General features: G+C 34.1%; 1 protein-coding gene and 1 long non-coding RNA gene across 4 annotated transcripts in view; one reads left to right on the top strand and one right to left on the bottom strand.

Moving 5' to 3' along the window:
* koi (Sad1 and UNC84 domain-containing protein klaroid) overlaps positions 1-14,634 on the top strand; it is a 32,143-nt gene extending 17,509 nt beyond the window's left edge. For all 3 annotated transcript variants that reach the window (XM_022059445.2, XM_022059453.2, XM_022059459.2), the window contains 10 exons: positions 2,431-2,555; positions 3,217-3,432; positions 3,618-3,869; positions 4,162-4,403; positions 5,308-5,431; positions 6,405-6,537; positions 7,712-7,827; positions 8,820-8,987; positions 9,534-9,626; positions 10,386-14,634. In XM_022059445.2, coding sequence (XP_021915137.2) covers positions 2,431-2,555; positions 3,217-3,432; positions 3,618-3,869; positions 4,162-4,403; positions 5,308-5,431; positions 6,405-6,537; positions 7,712-7,827; positions 8,820-8,987; positions 9,534-9,626; positions 10,386-10,502 — 1,586 coding nt within the window. In that variant the 3' untranslated portion in view covers positions 10,503-14,634. The remainder of the gene's footprint in view (positions 1-2,430; positions 2,556-3,216; positions 3,433-3,617; positions 3,870-4,161; positions 4,404-5,307; positions 5,432-6,404; positions 6,538-7,711; positions 7,828-8,819; positions 8,988-9,533; positions 9,627-10,385) is intronic.
* On the bottom strand, positions 1,002-2,458 carry LOC147874991 (uncharacterized). Its single transcript, XR_015537970.1, has 2 exons — positions 2,321-2,458; positions 1,002-1,964 (listed from the first exon to the last, which is right to left on the bottom strand). It is a non-coding gene; the product is annotated as an uncharacterized LOC147874991 (long non-coding RNA).
* Positions 14,635-15,514: the final 880 nt, after the last annotated feature.

Here is a 15,514-nt window from a genome sequence, read left to right as displayed (position 1 = left end):
TCATTACTTTTATACTTTTTAGTATAAGATATTCGTCAGAAATGATGTAAATATTAAATAATAATAATAATAATAATGGGAGGAAAAAATCTATCCAATGTCTTTTTCGTCCTGTCATTATCTCTATGCAGCACATAACTGCAACATATTACTGTGGAATATTTTGATCAGACTGACGAGTGTAATTTAATTTTTTTTTCTTTGCTTAAAGAAGAAAACATTGAATGGAGTCTCCCAGCTGTTTTAATGGCTTCTTGTTTTTATTTTAATGAGCTGAGTATTAATCTCTGGACATACAGATTTATCTTAGGTATTGATAGTGGAAGGAAGTGGTTCTTAAATTAGACACATTGTGTTAATTTTATAACTTTATTATGTGAAGATTGTATAATCTGAGTTATGGATGTTAATGTGTATAGTCTTTTTTTAAATTGTTCTCTAAAAAAATATTGCATCACCACTAACAGAGGTCTGTATTAACCCTTCCACGCACCCTTGCACTTAGCTTCATTAATGCTGTATCATTTGGTTTGTACTTACTGGAGTTTGTTTTGCACTTGTTTCTTGTGTGTCTGTATGAGATATAACATTCTCAAGAAAGTTTTATAAAAACTCCCCTCCCCCAAGATTGAACAAGGGAGAAGGATAGAGGAAGGAAGGCACCTTGTCCACTCTCACCACCCCAAACATTCCTGTAATCCTCTACCTTCTTACCTTGGCTTCAAACATTGGAAGAATGGACTGTCTACTGCTGCTGTCGGCTGGGCTTATGTGCGTGATAATGGTGAGTGTGCTTCCTCTGTCCTTCTCCTGTTTTGCCATCTGCCATGGTTTGCTGTTCTGGCAGTAGGCATAGATTAAAGAAGTTTAGGGTTTAGAAACAAACTCAGTTCAGTGTATGAGAATCTTTTGTTAGAGGTAAGGTATGGGGATTTCATCTGATAGGTGACTTATGCTTTCACAGATTATTTTCTTACTAGCATAATAATATTTTTAATGACTATTGGGTATGATTATCTTTTTATTCTCTCTATAGACATTTAGCTTTCAGTGGTTACTGACAGTGTTTACATTTTTATATAGGAGTATGCATCTTTGTATATGTATTTGTGTGTGTATATACTACACACACACACCAATCAAATTGTATAATTTCCATGTTCACAGAATAATATTTTCAAGAAGCACATTCATTGAATAATAGAAACATGGCATAAAGTATAATGTGCAAGCCCCTGCAAAGTTAACAATACTTCATTACCTTGAATACATAACTGTGGTTTTCAGTCTTGGATGTAGAGAAATGAAGAATGCATTATGTTACTGTAGTTTAAAGATAATGGTTTTAGTCTGATGAATGATTTGAATAGGGGTGATTTTAGTGTTTTGTCATTAACTAATCTTTGTGTATGTGACTGATGGGCAGCAGTCTTCGTGGCTAATGTGTTTAGAAAAATAATTATGACTCTGTTCTTGGCTGAATAGGAAGTAATATCTTTATGTGACTAACTTAAGTTGGCTGTTTGAAATGTGAAACATTGGGATATAAGTCAGAATTTCATTTTACTTTATTGTGAAATTAAAATTAATTCGTCTATGTGGAGAAATAAGGATTTCATATCTCTTATAATGTTTGAGAAATTACTTATTTTGTATCAAAATGTAGATGATATTGTATAAAAGGAATTACTTTTATTCTAAGCTGCATATAATTAAGACATAAGAACCTTACATTTTATATTGGTAATCAATCATGGCTCACAAAATTTATACAAAAATCATGCACAATAATTGATACTTAACTGTGAAGCATCAGTATTATGATTGAAATATATATTCAGTTTGTACTACAAACATTAAATTGGTTTTTTCACGTTCCTCTAGTTCTCAAAGTTGTCTTGATTTGCTGGTGTTGTTACATTGATCAGCAACCAGAAGTGTTTGTAGCATGAGTGCATTTCTCTCTACACAGAAGAAAAGTGTGTGAGTTAGAGGAATGTACAAATAAGCCTTTAATTTTATATCTGGGTAAAAAGGTTCATAATATAGTGTCTAGTCATTTTTCTTGGTAATTTTAAAGCTAGAATTTAAAATAATATATTGATGGCAAAGAATATTTACCATAAGTTACATGGTAATTTATCTAGACTGTTTATCTATAAGGCATTGATTAAGTTGAAATTTAATGTTGTTGTGCAGCCTTTGAATCCAATGCAGTGTGATTCTGGTGTATGATATGAAAGTGTAGAAACGGATTCATGCCTTGCTTCTTCCTGTTCCAGTATGAAAAATTAATTTAGATTAAACTCTGTACACTCACAAATAATGCAGCTGCTGCTCGTGTGTTCTTATGTCTCACTTCATTACATGTTAGAACTTCCTCAAGTTTAAGTTCAGCCTATACCATACACATTTTGATTATGTTGACAGGTTGGTGGGGTATGTCTGAACCTACAATAGTTGCCTTCAATCCTCTTGTGGGAGCAGCAGACACGGCATGGAATGCCCTTGTTGGCTTGATCTTGATTCCATTTGAAGCTTATCGTGCCTTAAAGGTAAGTACCTGTTAATTTTAGATTACAGTTGTTGAAACATTTCTTGTATCATTTTAATGCATAAACTATATTGTACCTGAACTTATTTAGTATTATTTAATTTTCATTTATCTTTCTCAGTTCCTTGTTCTTTTGCTTACTCACTGTCAACTCTCCTGTATGAATTTTGTGATGTGAAAATGTGTGGTAAGTTTACTAGTCACATGAAATGTATGCAGAGTTAAGATAAGCTCTTTTCACTATCTGTTTAGTAACATCTTCCCTTGGAAGTGTTTGAAATATTAATGAATTTATATATCATATACCAGTATCCTATCCAGTATATTCTAGGGTCTTTCCCACAGGAATAATGCATCTGGAGCATGAAGGTGACCACTTACCTTTGTGAAGCCCTGAGGTTAATGCACAAACTGTACATCCACACACATCTCATATGTTGTCATGCCATTAAGCACAGGGACAGTTTTCCTTTATGTAGAAACTTAATAAATGCTATACTTTATTTGTGTATAATGAATGTGATTGCAACAATAACAGACCAATTCCTGCAAAGTATTGACACCTGAAAACGTGTATGTGTATTAAATTTGTACAGTTTTTTATAAAAAGAAGTTTCATTCAGATATTTTACTCTTCTGTCCTTGAATCATTTTATTCTCAGGAGAAACTGTTTGTGAGCCTGACATTGCCTGAGCTACCACATGGCAGTCAGAATCCTCAGCTGCAGCAGCAGCAATCAGTTGATATGGAAACTTTGGCTCACTACATAATGGCCAGCCCTCAGTTCCAGCAACTGCTGATCACAGAGACGCAGGACAAGGGACAAATTGAATCAGATGTGCACCAGCGGAAGGACTTTTATCATATGAGCTCAGAGGTACATTTGCAGTTGTCTCTGATACCTGTGCTGCTAATTAACTCCAGTTCTCAGACATCTTCAGTCTCTTGTTTTCATAGATTAACACACACAACCCAAACTTACTCAACTTGCACAATTCCTGTAGTCTGACCATTCTTAATTAAATTGATTCTCCAAATGCATAGTAGCTTTTTGTTTTACAGCTTTTGGAGGAACAGAAGGCTTCTCTATCACAGCTCTCACTCCATCTGCAGCAAATTCAACAGAAAGTGGATCATCTTAGTTCTGAGGTGGATGGGGGTCAAGCTCATGTACAGGAATGGGAGCACAAATTGGTAAAAGAAACACAAGCTTTAAGACAAGAAGTTGCTGCACAGTCCCTCATAAGAGATAGTAACCAAGTTCTGCTGCGCAAAGAGCTACGTGATGTACAGAACAGATTAAGACTTTTGCAGGTATTGTGTTTATATATGTATATAAAAACACACACACATATAATTTTAAATATCTTTTTGTAGGTAGCTGTTATTTTAAAAATTCCCTTGTAACGTTTGTCTCATTATTAATGTTAAATGTTGGCCTATTTATGCATATTCATATTCGTTGTATTCTTTAGTTCTGTTTTTCTTAACCTTTGTGTTAGTTGCTTTATCATCTGATGACAATCCAATATAACTAAGAATCATAAACTTATGCTACCTCAGTGTAGCACTGAATGTATTCTTATGTAGACTTGTCTTCCTGTAGGAACAGCAGGCTCAGGTGTTACACAGGTGCTGTCAGCGTAATACCGGTCCTGTGAAAGTAGATGGTGATGTTATTGAGCAGCATGTGTTCAGGGTTTTGGCTGGTCTGCTGGGTGCTACAGGAGGACGGTTTTCAGGAAACCCCGAAGACTTGCGTGCGTGGGTGAGCAGCATGTTCTTGGCTTGGGATGGTCTGGAAGCCAGACTTGCCAACCTGACGTTCACACTTCATCTACAAACTAGGTAATGTATTTATGTAAGCTTTGAGAACTTTACACCAGTTTAAAATTTCAGTGATTAATACTTCTTGATAGTAGACTTGTTAGCCAGTATTTCATGTGATGAATGACATTGCAAGAAATAAATTTGTATTGTTTTATATGGAATGTGGATGGCATGAAACAGAAAGTAATATTCATCCATTAGATACTGCAAGAGGGTGGTTTTTACATAACTTTACATGTCAGTACTTTCATAGTTTGTTTATTTTTGAACTTTCATGATAGCTGTTTTCTATGTCACCTGTTTATTCTCATTAGTAAGAAAATATTAAGGGAAATAGAGTGCATTCTTTTAAGCTATTTCTTAGGGTTTGTGTGTGCATATCTTGCCCCAACAACTTTAAAATAATTTGATGATTTACATGAAGCTAAACAGGAAGGTCATATGTCAGTGCAGATTACTTCTGACAACTATTTCATCATGGTAGCTGTAGAAACCTCTGAGATGAAAGTGTAATTAATGTCACTCAATACATATACAACAAATTTCTTAAACACAGTACAGTACATTGTAATAAATCACTTGAAGATATCAAACTAGTTGCAAAATAGTTCTCATAGTGTGTTTCTGGATTGCTCTTTTAAATATTTTTGGTAAGCTTCATCAAAAGAGTTTTTTCGGAAATGTTAGAAGCAGATTAAGACATAGTATACTTACAAAGGATGATTCCAAGCACAGTGTGTGAGGTCCAAAATATGCTGTGCGTTTCCCACACCCTTTAACATAATCAGACTTGTACATGTTTACAGTTGTGTCAGTTATAATTCTTAATTCTTAAAATTCTGTACGAATAAAACTTTTGTTTCGCCTCATTTGCATTACTCTCCTATGGCAGAGTCTGTAAAACATTCAACTGTATTCACAGGGAAGCTGTACAGCGGTCCAAGGAAATAATCATGGCTTCAGTGTCGGAACACGTCCAGAATGAGTTTGCCAAGTGGCAGGAGCAGCAGCAGCATCATGATGTCACAAGCACGATTAGCAGCATGGTTGGGTTTGAATTTTTGCCTACTTCAAACCTTTAAAAATATGTTATTCAAAATAACGTGGTTTTATTTTTTATTAATTATGTATCAGCATGAGCTGGGGGTAGCTTAGAAAAGTGGCTGGTTGGAGGTTGAAAGTCTGGGACTTGATCCATGAGAGAGAGAGGTTTTCCTCTTTGCACGCGTCCTGATCATTTCTGAGGGCTAGCCAGTCTTGTGTCATAAGTTTGTAGTTTAGTGGAACTTCATACACTGAATCACAGCAGAACCAATCAGATGAAATGCATTGTGAGCCAGCCAGGCAATGTTGGGCAAGATTGCCTAAATCTAGAGTCTTTGAAGAGTTGTCTCTGTATGCCTTCAATGGATAATACTTAGGCACAGGGAGAATTTCATCTTTCTGTAGGAGCATATTCATCTCCCATTATATTTGTTGATTGAAAATATGTAAACAGTGGCCTCAGAATCTGTAGGCTATTTATAGATCTGAATTCTTTATACGTTTTCTAGTTACATGTTGTTTGTTTACTACTTTTTAATATTGCCCTTCTTAAATTTATTTATTATATTTTTGTGTGAGTTTATGTATGGTTTTTCTTATCTCCTTGTAAATTAATGTCCATGCATAAATTGGGAGCTTTATGATAGTATATTAGTTGGTACATTTTTTAAATAGTGAAGATAAAATTTAAAAGTATTCCTTACTTTTAGACTTACTTTACATTCATAAGATAAAGGTAACAAGGTAATATTACTAGTTACAGCTGTAATTACCATCTGAAAATTTTGCAGACACACAGGTAATCCAAAGTTGACATTTACTTCTCTCTTTGTATAGATGAAGTAAAATGTACAATTAAAAGTACATATTTAGGTACTTGCACTTTCATGAGTGATTTTGTCATAGATAATTTCCCCATTCAGTGGACCATTACTGATTTGTGTAACTTGCTTGAAATGGATGGACACTTCACAGGGAACGTGGGTGACTAACAGCAGTGGTGTGGCGGGATTGACCGACCTACAGGTGCGGGCCATTGTGGATGAGGCATTGGCAAAGTATGATGCAGACAAGACTGGTCTTGTGGACTATGCCCTTGAGTCTTCTGGTGAGCTCGGGATAGAAGCTGAATATGTAGAATTTTGTAGTAGTTTTCTTATGGGGGGTGGGGGGGAACAGGAATTTCGAGATCTTTATTTGAGTGAATTTAATCATGAATGTCAGCCGTTGTACTGTGCTTACCAAAGCAACTCATTCTACTCTTTACCAAAATAATAATTGATACTGTTCTTTATGATATTATGATGTATATATTTCAGCTCCTTGTGATTAAATGAGGAAGTTTTCTTACCTCTTCTCCCCCCCACCTTTCTGCACCATTCCTCTCTCTCGTTTATAAGCAGGACAGGATGAACAGCTGAAGTGTGATTACAGGCAGGAATTTTTCATTCTGTTGCTACATTCAGACTGACTGGTACTAATCCAGCTTGCTATGTCGTGGTTACCATAGTTCATTTTCCAAATCATGAAGTTAACCACTTACTTGCATCTAGTGCTGAGGTCTAGAATGAGTGTAGCTTTCTAACATGACCTGCCATCGTGGTATGTTGCTGGCACAGGGACTGTTTTACCTTTACAAAAAGGAGCATTCTCTTCCATTTTTGATCATGAGCAGTGTCTTTGAACAAGAAAAAATTGCGTTGTTGTGTCTAATTGTGGGGGAAGTACGGTTTTGAGTTTCTTTGCCAGTCCATCTTCCTTTGTATAGAAAACTTAATATAGAATACTGTGGTGAGTTTCTGGCCCAGCATTTCGAAATTCTTCTGTCTGATAACACATAGTTTGTCAATTAGGGGCAAATTAGAAACATTTTTGTTGTTGTAAATATGCTAGTATTATATTTTGTTGTTGTGTGAATAGAGGTACATTTGTTTAAAAGTACAAAAATTATCTGAAAAATTAATCAAATAATTACTTGACTAAATTTATAATAATATAAAAATTGTGTTTTGACTTTTGCAACATCCATCACCCATCAAACAGTCCTTGTGACCCAAAGTTTGGAAAACCATGCTATAAGATGAAGTAATGTTAAATGCCCTCTGCCACACTTAATATATTGAAACATAGTATATAAACAGGAATTAAATGAATTGGTCTGATAGCATCAGGTTACATGAATTTAAAGATGACATAGCAGTGATTTGAATTATTTTAATTTTAACTCTGTTATGATTTGTGTGTTGTAATATTGATCTCATCATTGTCTTTGCTGGTTGCAGGTGGAAGTGTCATAAGCACAAGGTGTACTGAGACTTACCAAGCCAAGACTGCTAAGTTATCACTGCTGGGTATCCCATTGTGGTATCCTTCAAACAATCCTCGCACTGTTATACAGGTATGGTTTTCTGTTCTTGCGAGTTTTTCTGAAATTCATGGCTTATAGTCTGATTTTCATATTAGAAATGTTAACTTATTTTTGTACTAGATGTTAAAACACAAGTTTGGATACTACATTCATTATAGTTCCTGGTACCAGGCTTGGTGATAGGGTGCATATGCCGACTATGGCATATTGTTTGCATTCTGTCATATTTCCTCCAGGTGGACTATTGGTACTTGATATATTTGAATATGAAATGTTTCAATTTTCTTTGGTTATAATGTATTTCAGATTGTTACACTTAGTATTATATTTAATGACTGATATAGTTTAAGCAGCTACATGTTCCTACAGATATTTTTTAAAGGGTTTTAGAAACATGTGACACCTATCTCTCTCTGACTGGTAACTTTAAATATGTAAAAATGTAAGTAGGATTTGAGGTTTTCATGGTGGTGAGTCTGCAGATGGCTGTCTTCTGGGTTGTTGCACTGTGTGTCTGGTACTCATTGCCCTGATGATGGAGACTGCAAGGACCTCTGAAATATCAGTAAACTTCTACCAGATACATGGCGCAACAAGCCAGAAGACAGCCTTCTTCTATGTAAGATTGTGCTTGAATCATTGCACTAACTTTACTGTTTGAAATGTTATAGTGATTGAAAATAGTTCAGTAATTTTGAAGCAGTTCGTGTTTTCAGACAATTTTGTCTGCAGCTTGTCAAAAATAAAAAGGCTTAAAAACTAGGTGTTTTGTAGTTGTACAGCTTTCTGGTTTTCAAACAAGTTACTACATATTGAGATCAGATATAAAAAATGTATATAAAATTCACTAGGAAAAAGGACAGTATTAGTAATAAAAGTAGAAACCAAATATGGGGCAGATATAGTAATGGAAAAATGTCTTGGTAATTTCCACAGAGACAGTATTATGGTAGAGCTCTGCATTATATTGGACTTATTTTGTATTGGTGTCTAGAAGGATGTACCATTTTCTTGCGTTACAGCCTGGTGTACACCCTGGTGAATGCTGGGCATTCAGTGGTTCCCAGGGTTTTCTTGTTATCAAATTGTCTGGGTTGGTCCAGATCACTGCCTTCAGTCTGGAGCACATTCCCCGCACCCTCTCCCCACATGGCAGGATCGACTCTGCCCCAAAAGACTTCACTATCTGGGTAAGTTCACACATTGCACATCATTTTCATTAAAAAGTATCTTGCATTCTTAAAATAATGGTTTGGTTTGCTTTCTGGAGATGGTAATATGGTATGCCTTGAAGTAACTAACTAACCAACCAACCAACCAACCAACAACCACCACCTTTTATTGAACCCAAGGATTTATTACCATATTCACAAGAGCCCACCATTGGTCCTTTTTCTGAGCCAAATAAATCCAGTCCACACTGAAAGAATCTCAGTCAGGAGTTGGTTACCATCAAGTCTGTTAACAGACGTGTCTCATAACCAGCAGGACCTTTAAGCCAGTGGGTTAAAGCTTTTGTGCACAAGAAGTCATTATAATCTTGATTTTATTTAGTAGGATTGTATACAACTTTTAATGGCATTCATTTTATATATGTATGGTGTATTAGATGCTTTGAATATACAGACTCTTAATACCTGTATTTAAAATATCTATGATACCTTGTACTGATTTTGTGTGAGTTTTCTATTGACCATCACTGAAAAATGCTGTCTTTTGTAATCACATCTCTGCAGGGTCTGAAGGATGTGCAGGACATGGAACCAGTGCTGCTTGGGAAGTACATGTATCAGCAGAATGGCACAAGTCTTCAGAATTTCAGTGTGCAGGCAAGTAGAAGTTATTTGATAAATAAGTACAGATCAGTTCATAGGAATGTTGGATATTGAGCTTCTGACTTGAAACAAAAAAGTTATTTATACAGAGACATAGTTTAGAAGATATCACAGTTTTTAGTTTGATTAATATTATTATGATGATGATTTATGAAACTCATAAATGTTGTCTTATTGACCTCCACTGAAGCTGCAAATGGACAAACATACAGGTTTCTGTATATGTTTATTTTCATTTGTTTGTCATATATAAATGAAACATAACACTTTACATATTTTTAACTTAAGCAGTATGTGGAGCTGAGTAGCTGACTTATACTCTGATAGCCTTGGCACCTTGGGCAGTAATTCCTACTGCCCAATGAATAAGAGGTTGGGTGGGCCCAAGGCACATGTAGTTATTGAAGGGTAAAACTTGATAAGAAACTGACTTGAGTATTATGGTTGTTCATTACCCTATAACAAGTTGATTCTCATTTATGTGTTCTAAGGTATGTGATCCAGGATTGATACATTTTCCTTAGTAAAGTGAAGTATTTATTTATAATGTATCCTGTGTAATTAAAATGTAAATTTTTAATAAATACCCAGTAATACAAGTTTGGAAGGCCTCATGGAATATATTGGTGATTGTAATAAATTCTTCTCGGGTTACCAGCCATGTAAGGTGATGATTCTTTGATTATCATGAGAAACAGATTTTCATCTGTACATTTCCAAATGTTTAATAAGCTTGTTAACTTTTTTGTACAGCGTTCAGATGTTGACCCGTTTGAGTTTGTGGAGCTCCGTATTGAATCTAATCATGGAAATATGGAATATACCTGCTTATACAGGTTTCGAGTGCATGGGGTTCTCTTCTCCAAGTGACTCCCACCATCGGGACTTAATCCTCACACTGTGTAGTAAGATATTTGACTCCATATGTATGATGATCTCTTTCAATCTCACTCTAACTCAATGCTCAGAATAGTTTGAAATGGCTTTTAATTAGACAAATTTCTTGTTCTGTGTATCCTTTCTAAGGATTCTGGCTTCTGTATCATATTTTATTATGTGTATAGCAGATCGTTTACCATTATTGTGAGTTATGCTTCTAACCTAAAATAGCTTGTAAATTTATTTTTCCTTGGGAACTATGCTTAATCAGTACAGATGGTTATTTTCTTCACATCAAAATCAGTTGTGCCCAGTCTGGTCTGCTTTTTCATTGTGGTTTTGTTTCAGAAATAGGATAATGAACAAAGATGTTTAAATAAAAATAATTTCAACTTCATTAATCTAGTACAGGTGTAGTTGGACAATAATAATGTTCATTTGTTGTAGGCTGTAATGTATATATAACATAAAAAATTAGCTGTGGCATATTATTTATGAGCCATGGAAACGGTGCCAGCAATATAAGAGTAGTTTCAAAGATACAGACTGGAATGCAGTGCTATCTGGATACACAGATGTTCAAATCATCAGTCCTGTATTTAGTTATATTACTATCATTTTGTGATGTTTCTGCCCTTTCGAGTTATATAGACTGAGAGAAAGTTGGGCACTTCTGATGCAGTATGATTTATTTGTACATCCTGAGTTCAGAATTTCTAGACTTGTCATGTGACAAATCAGTCATTTCTTCAAAACTTCATAAAAATATATTTCAATAAATTTATTCACGTATGTTGAAAAGTGAATCTGTGATTGCCTGTGTCTTGGTTTTGTGTAATTTCTGAGCATTGTAGGTTGTTGAAATTTTAAGTTAAAAGGACAGACTGATTTAGTGTTCGGAATGAAGTGAGGAGTTCTTTCTTGCCTGCCACTGGATTTCTCAACCAGTCATTCTGCCATAGTACAAAGACAACTGTGTTCGTTCTTTGAAAGTTATTTATTTTTTTTAACAATAAATGTGACAATTGTTGCACAAATGAACAAAGACATGAGTGTGTTTGTGATGTGATACTAGAGTATAAGTGAAATGTAGTGTACAGTTTTAAGTATTTAGCCATTGAACGGAGGACAGCTGTTTCACATGAAGCTAGTCAGAGGGGGCTGTGTCCTGCTGTTTGGCCATGACAACTGGCTAGCTGGCAGCTTCATTTCTCTCTTCTTTCATTTAGTCTGATTTCCTCAGTATTTGTATCACTCTTATCTTCAGTCATGAATCCTTTTATGAGTATGTGGTTATGTAACTAGAGTGAGAGTTTATGAATGATAGCATCCCAGTAACTCTTATTAATAGAAACTTGTTACCAAAAGAATAATGCAAAATGAAGTAGAAATGCACTATCCTTGCTCATGAAAGTGTTTATAAGAACTAGATTTTTTTAACTTCACATTATTTATCTTCATATTTAATTATTATTTCATTATTTTACTGTTACTTCTTTCTTTTAATCTTTGTGTAACCTATAGTTATTGAAAAGTTTGCTGTTGTTGGTGAATCCACCTGTTGACATCTTTGTTTTAAAGAACTTTAGTTCATCTAACAATAGTAGCTAGCCAAAAATAAATGTTTATATTTTCATTTCAAATAAATATATAAATATAAATACTTAGGCATTGTTGCTAGTTATTAACAGTCAGTCATATTATGTGATTGTTTCCTTTATTCTTGTTACCAAATATTGTATGCTTCAGCTTTATTGCACATCTAACATCAGAGAGAGAGTACAAAGTAATATTTGAAAAAAAAATTTACCTGTCAATAATTATGTAATTTGATAGTTTATATTCCTAGTAGATGAATGAGAAATATTTTAATGTTGAAAAATTCTTAAGAAATTGTGTATGTTTTATTGTCTTGACAATTCATGATTTTCCTAGTCCAGCCAGCCGGTTGATTTTTGTTATTTTTGACACTGGGTAATTTTGTGCAAGTTAGTAAAAGTCACACATTGTGTTTGTGATTTATAGACATGGCCTGTGACATAGTTAATATTTATAAGCCCACTTGAATAATCTAGAGATTAAATATTTGTAATTATTCATTCATGTATACATGTATTCCATATATCTACATAAGGCTGTGGCAGACTTTAAAAAGGGTCTATTGTTCATGTTCGTAGTTACCTCATATATTTTCTGAGCAATGGACAAGAAGTTTGTCACAGAAATTAAAATTTTTGTGTTATTTTGGTTCCTGATTGCCACTAGATTAGCTATGTCACTGTCCAACATAGTTTGCAAACCTGTTGTGGTGCTAGACTTAGAATTAGTTATATATTTTGATTAAAATGTTAAAGGAAGCAGAGAGTTGGACAAAAAATTAAAATATTGTACTTTTAATACTTAAAGGTTTGTGGTTTCATATCTAACTTACATAATTTAATAAGAAAAGTATATGTATTTTAGCGTGAAAACTGTGAATTCAACTGAAGTCCCATTAGTTGTGCTCAATAACTGTTATACATTGGTATTCTTGACATTAATATTGTCTTGTTTTAATTACAAGATTCAAGTCCTGGTGAAAATAAGCTCCAAAGTTGTTATGAAGTTCAAATATCCATGATTTATGCAAGTGTGTGTGCAAATTTTAGTCCATTCTTTCACACAGTATCACAGTGTATGTTGAACATATTTATTTTTAGCATGATCAGCATATTCTAATAAAATCTGCTATAATGTTTTTCCAATAATTTTCAGTAGTTAATTATGACCATTTATTCTAATTAATTTTAACAGTTGATACTGCACTGTTAGGCTTTACCTTAAGGTCTGTGTGTGTGTACATGCACAGACTGAAGAATACCTTGAGGAATTACTAAGAGTGCTGTCCTATATTTCATCTTTTAACCTTTGTCTGTTTATAACATTTGATATAAAAAAAATCCATATTTACAAATCATGAATTTGATTTGTATTGGTAAACTACGATTAGCACACCACATGGTCATTAAGCATGGATCTTCCATCCCTTACTGTAGCTATGAATACCACCTAGGCATGAATGTTGTGTGTATTGTTCACCACTACTAATTTTCCTGCACACTGCTGCCATTCCTCCCCCTCCCCAGCAGTTCCAGCAGCATCCCATTCAAATCAAAGAAAACTGTGACCAAGTATTGCTAGGAGGTTATTCATAGGGTTTGGGGCAGGTGGTTGTTGCAGCAAGGCCCTTGAGGGGAGGAACAAGTGTGTATGTATAGAAAGTAACTGTACAGTACATAAATTTTAAGTTGTGTACATTTTATCATATATTGAATTATTTTTGATAAATTTTATTGAACATCTTTTTAAGCATTAGCAATTTGTTGACACTAAGTATGCATCTTTCCATTGATGTTTACATTTATTTTACTAGTCAGAATTTTGTAAACTAAAAATTTCAAGGGGCAACAGTTTTCAGGGTATTTTGCATACATTTTGAGAATTCTTTTCAGCCTTCAGTTCAAGAATGGTATAAACTTCAGTATTATATTCATAGGAGAGTGTGTTTATTAGAATGAACTCAAAGACGAACAGATGAAAGCAGAACGTCATCCTTGTTTCCTTATATGGCAAGCATCTTGTTCTAGTAGCATGATCTAATCAAGTCTAAATTTCAGTGTTGGTAGTTTAAATGATCACTGGAATATTGGTAGCTTCAAATATTCTAGATGCTGCTAATTCTGAATACCCATTTATAGTTTTTTATGTAGCTTGTTATATTCTCTACAGTTTGATGTGAAAATAGTGTACACAAAGTGGGGTATGAAGTTGTATAAGTTCTTCATTTTTCAACAACCATCTTTATAGTAAGAAAACAACATAGATTTCTTGATGAGACTCTTTTAAATACAGTTCAAGTTTTTAAACTGTATTCTAGAATTTATAAAATTCATTAATCAAAAGTCTATTGAGCATGTGTGTTACTATGGGACTTGTACAAGTATGTTTGGATCACATGTGTAGTCCAGCTGTTGGTTTGTATTTAATCCATTCACAAAATCAAAAGATAATTTAACATCTAATATTAAATATCTTCAAAGAAGAATGTATATTTTGCACCCATTAAAATAATTTCATAATTTGAGCATTGTTTTATTTTCTGATAACACTACAACATTCAACTTAATATGTACAATTTGTCATCCCATATTTGAAGTTTTTCACTTTCTTGCAATGTGTGCCATTAATCATTTACCCTACCTTTGGATTACATTGGTCTTGTCCATAAGTTACCTTGCTAGTTCTGTTTATAAACCATCACTTATGATTGCCAACATGAGAAATAAATCTGCCTTTCATTGTCATCTGATGACTAGAACAGGTACTTTACCCTAATAAGAACATACAATGATTTGTGTAAGGCATGTATATTAAATTCATGCTTACCTGTTCTGGAATGAACACAATTTGTTCATGGTAAGTGGCAAAAGAATGTCATACTGTATAAACCATCTGTACTACTATCAAAATGTGTGGTTAAACATGCCAGCACCCCTCCCCACTACAAAGTGCTACATTATAAGCCACAGGTCATATTTTATATAGCACTTGTACTCTAAAGTCTCTAACTTCACTAGTAACTCAAAATTCCACAGTAACCGTAGGTTTCATTATGTATCAACCATGTTTTGTGTTTTAGGGTCAGGGTACATAAATATACATGTGTGAACATTACAGATATAGATCCATTAAACATATTGTGGCATAGATGCCACGTTCATATAAACCATTAAGTGTAAAACATAAATTAATAATAAGTTCATTTTCGTGACAGTATCAGTGGCTGAGTTGTGCAGCATTAAAGAATGTTATGTAATCAGGGCCACCGAGTATTTAGAACTTTATTATACAACATACAATGTAATTTTATTTTGTATTTGAAAAGAATCCTATTAAATTTTATGAGATCAGCCAATTTCAAGCACTGTACATTGCCATGGTATTGTTGGGAGAAAACTTAGTTC

Source organism: Zootermopsis nevadensis, unplaced genomic scaffold (genome assembly GCF_977971745.1).
Source record: "Zootermopsis nevadensis isolate Lab colony 2312 unplaced genomic scaffold, Znev_1.0 Znev_ptg000003l, whole genome shotgun sequence".
NCBI lineage: Eukaryota > Metazoa > Arthropoda > Insecta > Blattodea > Termopsidae > Zootermopsis > Zootermopsis nevadensis.
The sequence above is the reverse complement of the archived record's forward strand: the minus strand, read 5'-3'. Positions and strand labels throughout refer to the sequence as shown.